The sequence below is a fragment of the Notamacropus eugenii genome, chromosome 1, assembly GCF_028372415.1.
Source record: "Notamacropus eugenii isolate mMacEug1 chromosome 1, mMacEug1.pri_v2, whole genome shotgun sequence".
Classification (NCBI taxonomy): Eukaryota; Metazoa; Chordata; class Mammalia; order Diprotodontia; family Macropodidae; genus Notamacropus; species Notamacropus eugenii.
The window spans coordinates 633,255,012-633,266,459 of record NC_092872.1 but is presented as its reverse complement, the minus strand read 5'-3'; the positions used below and the strand labels follow the sequence as shown (position 1 = coordinate 633,266,459).

General features: G+C 38.8%; 1 protein-coding gene across 4 annotated transcripts in view; it reads right to left on the bottom strand.

Annotated features, from left to right (window-relative positions):
- Positions 1–11,448, bottom strand: part of ANTXR1 (ANTXR cell adhesion molecule 1) — a 308,995-nt gene that overhangs the window by 69,752 nt on the left and 227,795 nt on the right. For 2 of the 4 annotated variants that reach the window (XR_011972695.1, XR_011972694.1), the window contains exons 17-18: positions 9,396–9,476; positions 1,437–1,583 (exon numbers count right to left, since the gene is read on the bottom strand). Coding sequence is in view for 2 of the 4 variants with exons in the window: in XM_072635321.1 (XP_072491422.1) it covers positions 9,396–9,476 (81 nt within the window). In the remaining 2 variants the exon portion in view is untranslated. The remainder of the gene's footprint in view (positions 1–1,436; positions 1,584–9,395; positions 9,477–11,448) is intronic. The other 2 variants (XM_072635321.1, XM_072635322.1) reach the window with 1 other exon arrangement.

Genomic DNA, 11,448 nt, shown 5'->3' with positions numbered 1-11,448 from the left:
ATGGAAACATCACATGACCTAGCTTCTTTCTCTGTATTTGAAACATCTGTCCCTCAGCATAGTCTTTGTCTGTATTGTTGTGAAGAAAATTTCAAAACCTCTGCGTCTGCTTCCTCATGTATTTCAAAATTTTTATTTGCAAGTGTGTTATTTCTCGAGAATCTTTTTGCTTGCAGAAAGGCTTGGTCTTTCAAAACAAACCCGGTGTTTGCCTGAATATTTAGTTCTTCTAGATAGTAATGGAATGTACTACCCTGCTCATTCCTGATCCACAAAGTCACTTTAAGAAAAACAATGGGAACTCCCTCTAACATTAGAATCTTCCTAGACCACAGCGAAAAGCACTGGGCTTGGAGTCAAAGGGCCTGAGTTTGAATTCTGGCCCAGCTACTAATGCCTCTGTGAAATAAAATTTGCCCAGATGATCTCTCTGGTCCTCTCCAGTTTCCTATCACCTCACTTACAAGAGGGATTATGATTTTGAGTAAAATGAGGTGACAGGTGATTACTGTTACTTTTATTGTCACATACAGATATCAGCAAAGGTATTCCATTACCATTCTCTTGGCCCTAAGGTAGCCTGAAACTACTAGTAACTCTCACTCAATAAAAAATTTCAACATGGTACCTAGACTATTTAGCATCTAACCTTTTTTTTGGGGGAGGGGTTGAGAAGAAAGGGGACAAAGATTTATTAAGCACCTGCTGTGTGCCAGACACTGTACTAAGGACTTCACAAATATTATTTCACCCTTACAATAAACCTGGGAAGTAGGTGCTGTTATTATCCCTCTTTACAGAGGGTAGATAGAAGTTCACTGATTTGCCCAGGGTCACAGAGCTAGTGTCTGAGGCTAAATTTGAACTCAGATCTTCCTGACTCCAGGCCCAGTACTCTGTCCACTGCATCACCTAACAGTCTAGTTGACTGTTGTTTGAAATCCCATCATTTCCAGCTTTCTTCTTGTATCTGAATGCTAATGCTCCCTCTCAGCCTTGATTCAGTGAATGACAGTGCCTGTAACAATCTCACCCAACAATAGAATATAAGAAATGGAAGAAACCTTAGGGATCATCTAGTCCAGTCTTTCTTTTTATAGGTAATGAAACTGAGGTCTAGGAAAAGTGGTTTGTGCAAGGTAATTTACTCAAGCAGAACCTGACATTGAATGCAGGTCCTCTGCATCCAAACTGAGTGCCCTTTCCATCCCACCATGCTTTATGCCCTCACATAAAGATAAGAATTTTCATGTTTGCAACAGGAAATTCATAATGGGACAAATGACTTCCTATAAGGTACTCTTCCTACAAAGGAGGACTTTTATTTGTGTGAAGTATTGGGGGTGAAGCTAGTTTATCTGAATCAAAGGGATGATGTGTGTGTTATTAACAGCTAATTGTGGTTTGATGCTAACAAAGATTCTCTTTAGCAATACCTCAGGGCGATTCTTTCTCATCTGACATGCAAATATCCAGTTTGTGGATTGCCCAGACATTTTGTACCACTTTCTCCTTCCTCCAGGGACTGATCTTTTTTGTTGTTGTTGTTGTGGTGGTGGTTCTACTCCTCATTAGCACTTAAACTGAGAGAGAATGGGAGGGGAAACCAAAGGAGACAGAACTGTAATTAGACCATTGTATTACTAGTTAGTTGCTATGATAAATGGTATAGCAGATAAGGAAGATAAAATTTAGTTTAAAGGAGAATTTTGGATTTATCATGCTTTCCATCATTGTTGATCATTAGAAATGAGTGCATCCCAGCTGAAGTTTTGAAATTAATTTCCAATTCTTCATCATTTCAAAGGAGAGGATTACTTTGCTTTAGCAAGCCTCATTCTTCCATGACAAAAATAGCTTGCTGTCCATTCCTGCAAAAAGCTGTAACGTGTGATGGGCACACACCAAATAGCTCACACATTGACAACAGAAAATACCTATTTGATGAGAGGCCTGGTCGGCTAAGCAGTGTTGCCTGGCAGAGGATGTAATACCACTAGCATCGATGCTGAATGTTCTCCCCCGCCCCGCGCCCCCTTCCCCAACACACCTCTACAGTTAATTTTAGACTTTGCTTCCAGACTTGATGAGTAGGTGGCTTCCTGCATGGCATGACTTTGGGGGCACTGGAAAGGACTCCTTTGCCTTCCGCCAATGTGCTCATTAACAACTCACAGTTGTCAGAAACCCACCATTCACAGCTTTTGTCCTGTGACTGAAGGCTTTGAATGTATCCTCATCCAAGTTTGCATCTGAAGTTTCATCAGTCTTTTAAGCCTCATCATCATTTTGTTGACCTCATTCTTTCCTGAGAGCTAGGAATAAGAATGGGAACATAGAGGCCTTGAGCTATGCTATTAAAAAGAAGCTTGGGGTGTTGGATGACAAATCACCCAAAATTATGGATGAGAAAGTGCCCCAAAGAATCGCAAAACCTTAGAGCTGGAAATAACCCCTGAATCCACCTGATGCAGCTTTACCATTTTACATTTGACAAAGCTGAGACCTGGGGAGTGGAAGGAAGGAGGCCAAACCTACAAAGGGAATTAGTCACATGGGCTGGACTAGAAGTCAGTTCTTCAAACTCCTGGAGCCCAGTCCTCTTTTCATTATATTATATAAGTAAGGTGATTCACATGGAAGCATCCAGGAGAAGAAAAATAAAATATGAACTCAGACCTAAGCATGGCATGCTAGTTAATGGCAGGCAGAAGTAAGTCAACTTAAAACCTCAAATTCCAGGTACCTTTGGGGTACATATGGCTCATTCCAAACCTGCTGTCCAGAAGTTTCCCTCACTCTCCTCATACCTTAATATCACATTGATGTGGTTAGAGGCTTTGTAAATATTTTTAATTTACACTAAAGGGCACTGCTAATTTTGCCTTTTAAAAGAGGCTTCTCCCCATACTTCTTCTTTCATTTTGGAGCTGAGCCTTCTGTCTTTGTCCAAGGGAATAATAGGATTCTGGATCCATCTCAGGTAGAAAGAGATGAAAGATGGTGATAAACCAAAGGTTGGACTTTTCTACTCTGGCTGTCCCATCAGTCTTGCTTCTGACTTCATAAATGTATTTCTCTGAGGAAGTAGGTATGGGGATGCTAGTTCTGGGCTGTTGCTATGGAACGACAGATACAATCCTGCAAGTAACTTCGCAGAGGCTGTTTTAATAGACTCCACACTGGTATGTACAGCGGAGATCTGTGCCTTCTCCCTTCGTTTTCAGGGAGAATGAGTTAATTAATTGAGAAGCTTGGCCCAGACAGGCTTTGTCAAAAGGAAAGAGTTTCTGTGAGGTCAACATGTGCTAAAAGTCCCTCAGAACATAATTTATAATATAATTAAGTGATGTTTTTGTTTTGTTTTGTTTTTAAAGGAAAAATCTAGAACGTGTGACTCTCATTTGTTCAGAGCACACGCTGAGATTTACTCATTTGGAATTTATGGAAAATGTGGCAAGCACCATAAATCAGTGCTGAGGGGAGTCTCAGAGTCCTCCCTATAGAGGCAATGTAGGTTTGTTAAAACAAAGTTTTGCACAAGGTTTTGCTAAAAAGGAAATCAAAAAAAAGAAAAAAACGTGGCAACAGGGAAGATGATAGAGAAAAACATAGAAGGATCAGCTGCAGTGTCACCTCCTCTGTGCATCCTCACCTAATTCCCTCCTCCACACTCCAGCTGAAAGTGTTCTTTCTTTCCTTAAATATTCTTAGAACATGCTGTTGACTTCCCACTTGTTTCCATCATGACTTGCTTGTACAAATTTTTATTTACCCATTGACTTGTTCTATGACTCTCTGTCCTAGTATAATATAAACTGTCAAAACTGGATCATTTTCCCCCCATTATGAGTTTCTGGGTAGCACATTTCCTTAAACATTTTAAAAAAATTGTCCTGTGTTGTAACTGGCAAAGTGAACTCCCTGTAAGGAAATTCCCTGTACTAGTGCAGGTCATCACCTGCTCTGCAACCTGTTAGTCATACAGAGTTGCCTGAGGGGACTGAGATGTTAAATGACTGTGAACATTGATTGGCACAGTACATGTCCCACCGACACAACTATGGATCCCATAGCCATCATATGACAGAGGTAAGATTTGAACCCAAATCTTCCTCATCCTGGATGCCAGTCCTCTATATTCTAGGACATCTTTTTTCTGCTTTATACATATTAGGAAACACATTTCATAAATGTTTGTTGAACTGAAACGTTTGCAGATGTTGTGGTCCATGTTCCTTAGGCAACCTTCCCTTGTGACCAGACAGAAGGTAAGTTTTAGGGATATGGATAGACCCAACTTGCTCAATACATTTTGAGTGCTTTTGTTTTGGATATGTTGAGTTTGAAATACTCGTGGAATATGCAAACATGTTGAGATCATAGAATTTAAGGCTGAGAGAGAACCTTCATCTCACTTTAGCCACAGGAGTTATTCTGTGTTCAAGAAATCTTAATTTTTTATATCTGGCCATAGGCAGATCTATCATTGTGTCTCCTCCTATGCACCCCTCTTCCGAAAACTACTATTCAAACTCACCAGGACCACAGATCCCTCCACCTGTTAGTGCTTTTGCAAGTCATCATCCCTGATCTGACCTCATTTTCCTGTTTCTCTCTCTCTCTCAATCTTCAGTCTCTTTCGATATTCTTGTTCCTTCCCTGATGCCTAAAAACTTGAAAAGGTCTCCGCCAGCCTCTAAAACTAAACAAACAAAACAGAAGAAACTTTCACTTGACTCCACAAATCCCCAAGATTTTGTCCTATATCTCCTCTCCACGTTTACACTCATCACCTCAACTTCCTCTCCACTCATTCACTTCTCACCTTGTTTGTTGTACTCTGGCTTTTCAGGTCATGATTCAAACAAATCTTCTCTCCAAAGATTTCGGTCATTACTTAGTTACCAAATCCAACATCCTTTTCTCAGTTCTCATACTTCCTGACAGCTCTGCAACATTTCGAACTGTTTACCACCTTTTCCTCCTGGGCATTATCTTCTTTGGGTTTTTGTGACACTACTTTCTTTTGGTTCTGTTTCTACTTGTCTACATTTCTCTTGCTGGATCACCATTCTTGTTATGCCATCTATTGGAACGTACTGCAAGTTTCTCCCCTCAGTCTCCTTTTCTTTCCCTAAACCTTACCTTTCTTGGTGACCTCATCAGCTTTTATTGATTCAGTTATTCTGTGTAAAGGATTTTGACCTATACATACAGTGTAACCTCTCCTGGACTCTAGTTTCATATCACCAACGACCGCTTGGTCATTTCCAATTACTTATTCCACAAGTATTCCAAATTCAACATATCCAAAACAAAAATCAATGTCTTTTCCTCAAATCCATTCCCTTTTCTAACTTCATTATTGTTGAGGATGTCACTGTCCTTCTCATCACCCAGGCTGAAAATTTCAGCCATCCTCATTTTTTCACTTTTCATCACTCTTCAAATGCAATTAATTTTCAAGTCTTTCATATCTGTTCTATTTTCTCCACTTATACAACACCTTGCTAGATCTGGCCCTAATTATTTCTTGCTTGGACTATTGCAAAAGACTTCTTATTGGCCTCTGTACCTCAAGTCTCATTCTCTTTTCAATCTATTCTCCCCATGCCTGCCAAAGTGATATTCCTAAAGCCCAACCTGACCATTTCACTTTCCTGTTGGAACAGCAACAGTGGCTCCTACTTTTATTGATGGCAAAATTCACTCTTTTGTTTATCATTTAAAGCTCTCTGTAGTCTGGATCCAACTCTACCTTCCTTTGTTTATTTCCCATGACTCCCCTTAAAATACTTGAAATTTCAGCCAAAGTATCAAATTATTATTTCCCATCCATGATATTCCATCTTTCCACAGATGATCCTACATGCCTGGGAGGCACCACTTTCTCCCTTCTGCTTTACAGAAGCATTAGCTTTCTTCAAAGCCAAGTTCAAATTCACCTCCCACATGAGGCACTTCCTCATTAGCTTATCAGTTGCTACCTTCCTATCAGAAATGACTTCATATTTACTTCGCACACAGGCAACTAGTTAGTGCAGCGGATAGAGTGCCAGGCCTGGAGTCAGGAAGACCTGAGCTCAAATCCAGCCTCAGATGCTTACTAACTGTGTGACCCTGGGAAAGTCACTTAACCCTGTTTGACTCAGTTTCTTTATCTGTAAAACAAGCTGGAGAAGAAAATGGCAAACCACTTCATTATCTTTGCCAATAAAACCCCAAGTGGGATCACAAAGAGACTGAAATGCCTCAACTACAACTCAACTTACTACAAAGAAGTAGGTCTTTTAAATTTAAAAAGCAACAAAATATGATAAAGACACAAATGAATTAGGGAATTCAAAAGGAAACAGCAAATTAAATGTGATTGCTATTAGGTTTATTAAAGTTTACATGCTTTTTATCCTAAAAGGATAAAGTTTAGTTATGACAGAAGCTAGGCTTGGAAAAGACATGAAAGACATGAACTTTCTTTTGCTGACAAAATCCTATAATACATGACTGAGGACATATCTTTTGAACAATTGGAAAAGGAAGTAGTGATTATTAAAAGCCTTTAAGTCATATACACTTGCTCATAATGATTTGCCCAGAGTTATGAGGAGTAAATAGCAGGCTGAGATTCAGATCCAAAGATCATTGCCTTTTTGGATAGGTAATTAGACTGTGGAGGCAGTGGGACAGTGGATAGAGGGCTAACCTTGCAGTAGGGAGAACTGGATTCAGATCTTGCCTCTAACACATACTGTGACAATGGGCAAGTCACTTCCTCTCTCATCTCTTTAGGCAAAGTTTAAGACTACAAGTTATAGATGAAATACCTATGTATTTCAATGGAAGAGTTTTTCACAGATGGGATTCCCCACACCAGTTGAATTGTAGGTTCAAATCAAAGAACCAACAAAAGAATTAGACTAGTAAATTAAGGAAATAATGGATATGGAAGTATATGTATATCTAGATAGATTTCCACAAAAGGAGTTTTCAAAGTCTCTCATGCTATACTTGTGAATCAGAAAAAAAGGAAATATGGGCTAGAAAATGAGTATACTTTTCTGCTTATTATAAATGAATTTAATAAATTTTAAAAATGTGATTGTTTTTGTTGTGAGAGTTAATAAGTATATAATAAAGATTATGTAAAAAAAGACCCACCCCAACTTCCTCTGGGAGTCACTAAACCTCACCTTGAAAAATAGGAAAAAAAGAGAGAAGTTTTGGTAGACCCTAGTTTGCTTCCTCTTGAATAATAGCTATGTTCAATGTTTGGATCCATAATTATAGTACAAACATGAAGCAATTTATTTTACCCTGGAAATCTGCTTGGTGGTATAGTTTAGGAGTACATGTGAAAATATGACCTGTGTTGCTATTTACTGGATTTTGGTTTTTTTTTTATCTGGGAGCATATTTAAGTTTATATCTCTGGTAAGAAAATAGATGAAAAAAACCTCACTACATTTATAAAAGACCAAAGATGGAAAACTGTGGCTAGATGTACTTTAACTGTGTTGCTGTTCAGTCATTTCATTCTTTTTGCTTGATTTTTTTCTACTATTTACCTGAATAGAAATCCTGTCTACAACATCTCTATCAACCCTGTACTCATTCACTTATTAAAAAAAAATCTAGATGTAGGACTTCAGTATGAAGAACTCTCAGTGTGGAAACTCTTTCCACTGATGTATATCAAAAAACTTGTCAATAATTTAAAATCTTATAGAATTGACCTTGACACTTTGAAATTAGTTTGTGTGGTTACATAACCAAGTAAGTGTTAGAAGCAGCACCTGAACTGACATCTTTAAGACCCTAATTAGGACTGACCTTCAATCCACTGTTCTGTGTTGCATGTGCAGTATTCCCCTCTCCCCCAATTGGGAAATCAACAAATACTTCATTCAGTTGAGAGTGTAAATATAAGTTGAATGTATGAATTCATTTGAGAAAAAGAATTCTATAAGTTCCCACTTTATTGCTAATGGATTCAGATAGCTTTACTTTATTTTTTCTTTTTGAGATTTTTTCCCAATTATATGAAAAAAATTTTAACATTCTTTTTTTAAATTTTGAGTTCCAAATTCTTCTCATTCCTCCTTCCTCTCCCCGCTTCTTGAGAAGGCTAACAATTTGATATAGGTTATACATGTCTACACATGTAGTTGTATAAGACGTATTTCCATAGATAGCTTTAGATAACTAATTTGTTTTATTCTGTTGTGTAGCCACTGCAGTTGTATCTGAGTTTTTCAGTTGTAATCCTGTGAACCTCTATCTGTGAGTTTTTCTTGGCAAAAATACTGATGTGATTTGCCATTTCTTTCTCTAGTTCCAAACAGAGGCTAAGTGACTTGCCTAAAGTCACACAGCTAGGAAGTAGGTGGTACAGTGGATGGAGCATTAGGCTTGGAATCAGGAAAACTCATCTTTGTGAGTTCAAATTCAATCTTAGACATTTACAAGCTGTATGGCCCTGGGCAAGTCACTTAACCCTATTTGCCTCAATGCCTCATTTGTAAAATGAGCTGAAGAAGAAAATGGCAAACCACTCCATGACCTTTGTCAAGAAAACCTTGAATGGGGTCATGAAGAGTCAGACACAATTGAAATGATTCAACAATAAGCAACCTCCCAACTCCAAGACCAGAGCTCTATCCACGTGCCACCTAGCTGATCCACTTTGCAACAGCTTTAATTATTCAGAAATTTTTCCTTATATTTACACTTGCTTCCGCAACATCCATTTAATGCTCAGAGTTCTACCCAAGCCAACAATATGAATGCTTCTTCAGGTGCTAGGCTACCTGGCACACAAATCAATTTCAATTTCAGGGAACATTTCATTGAACTCTGAAAGGTCTATTTATGTGCTTCAATGCATTATATTAGCTATAGCTCAGACAACTGAAAGTGCAGAATGAGAAAATAAATTCCCAGTGAGACATCTCTAAGCACAATGTAGCTTAGCATCACTCATATAGAAAACTGGATCAGAAATTTCAGATTTTTTTGGTATATAAGGTGAAAACTTGGAATAGTGCCAGGGAATAATGTCATCCACATTTATTCAGCTTTCCTGTTCAGATTTGCATGGTAGAATGAGCAACTTTCTTCAGTGCGGGTCATTGATTAGTTTACTTTATCTCTATGTTAGTGATCTCAAATCCTAGGACATTTGTCACCCCCACCCTCTCAATTTTTGTTGGAATCACTCAAAAAAGAAAGCAAAATGTCTCTGAGAAATTTGATACTTGATTCAATACAATAGAATTTGATAAACAAGTGAAAGTGTGTATCTGAAGTATGCCTGGTTATTCCTTGAAAAAGACATATGCTTATATGTAGACACACAAAAACATAGTAGACTGAGCATTATCATATAATCTTACCGTATCACCTGGTTGGGGGCGCATCACAGACACCCGGTCATAACCTTTCCGTACCAGGACAAAGAAGGCATCAAGTTTTCCCTGTAAAGAGAACAAATGCATTTTCACATAACTGATGATCACTGAATATGAACCTCTAGCCATTTTTCTTCAGTGGTAGGGAATATGTTGGACTGATAACTCAAGTTTGTAAGTGGTGCTGTCATGATATTTTATGAGAAAACAGAAGGGTTCTATGTTTCTGTCTCCCTTGGTCCATTCTGTTAAGTTTCTAGTGACAATGGACAAAAAAATAATCTACTGTGAAGATTGCTGTAAGAAAATATAGTCATAGGATCACATTTCTCATTTTGATGCAAAAAATGCGAAAAGGCAATGGAGAATAAATTAGAGTCAGGGTTAGAAAGGTGGCCTGTAACAGATGTCTCCTTTTCCTTTTTTCACTGCTATAAATATTCAGCTGAACTGAAGGGAGAATGGTATTTATTTTACAATTAATCAAAAGGAAAAGGGCTTTTCTGAAACTTTGCTTAGGACTCTACCAATTGCTATCATCATGAGAAGTTACAGAAACACTTCAGAAAAATTTCTTTTGCTATCCTTTCAAACTTCTGATATCACCATAATGTCACCAAAATGCTGATGGCTGCAAACTTTTTTCTTGGCATGCAGAGTCTTAGGCTGGATTTCCCTGAACTGGGAAATTTTCCAAGGAGCCCTAAGGACCATTGTAGTTTCTATCATGGGACCTGAAGGGTAATCAAGTTTTATCATCTTCAGAAGGAGATACATTTAAAGTCAAGTCTAACAGTAATGCATTAGATCTCATCTGACTGATTGCCCTCCCACACCCAAAAACCATTTATTTGCCATTTGCTCTGCTTCTGTTGCTTTCATACAACCAGTTCTCCTAAGACCATGATCTGGAGTGACTTAAGACACTCAGCTGTTAAACCATTATCCTGGGGCTTTTGCTCTCCTGCCTGGAGAGTTTGTGTGAGTGCACGTGGTCCACTGTATGTAGCCAGTCCCAGACCTCAGACCATGCTTCACATTCCATCTGACTTTCCACCCTGGTCATTTGCTTGCCGTTTACTCTGCTGCTTTTTGTGTACACTCTCCAATCTGCCCCTCCCAGAACAGAAACTTTCCAGCTCTTGCCTTAAGGATTGTAATGAAGACTGCACATGTACAACCTATATTAAACTTCCTGACTTCCCAATGAGAGATGAGGGAATAGAATTAGGGAAAGAATTTGGAACTTGAAGTTTAAAAAATGAATACTAACAGTTGTTTTTATATGTACTTGGAAAAGAAACAAAAAATTAAGAGTAGTAATGAAACCAACACTACCATTATTTTGGGAAAGGGCTTTTCATTGGACTATCCTATGGCTCTACGTATCATGTTACTTGTCCTTCATTTTTGAAGACCAGTGATAGCATGAGTGATATCTTGAGTAAACTGGATTTAAGTGAGGTATAGTTACACAAAGTTGTCAGCCTCACTTTCCCTTCCAGAGTCATTAAAGTCCAGTAGCAAGGCAAAAGTCAAGATGACTAGTGATGGCCTGGGATGCAATGGATGACCCTGGGTCTTTGATGTCTAACCAAGCTCTAAGGTCTCCTTCATGGTCATTGGAACAAATTGTTTTCATCTGCCCATTCTGCTGCGGGGAAGTCTTCACATGCTTGGGGTAGATAACCCCCCAACTCACTGATGTGGTCTATCAGTTACCCTAAACTTGGTTAGCCTATCTGCTTTGATGGCTTGTGGCTGCTGGGAATGCTATAGCTTCTGGGAGTAATGAATCCAGCGAACACCACAGTGGATGTGCAGCCATATACAGGGCTTGGCAAGCCCTTATGCCAGAGGTGCCAGGTCTCCCTGAACAGGGATCATCCCTGTTACTTTCCAAACCAGAACACCCTTCCTCACCTACTTTTATGTGTTGTCTCTTATCAGAATGTCACCTTCCTGAGGGCAGAAACCGTCTTCTTTTTGTAGCCATATTCTCAGTGCTTAGCATAGTGTTTGACAGATAGTATTTGCT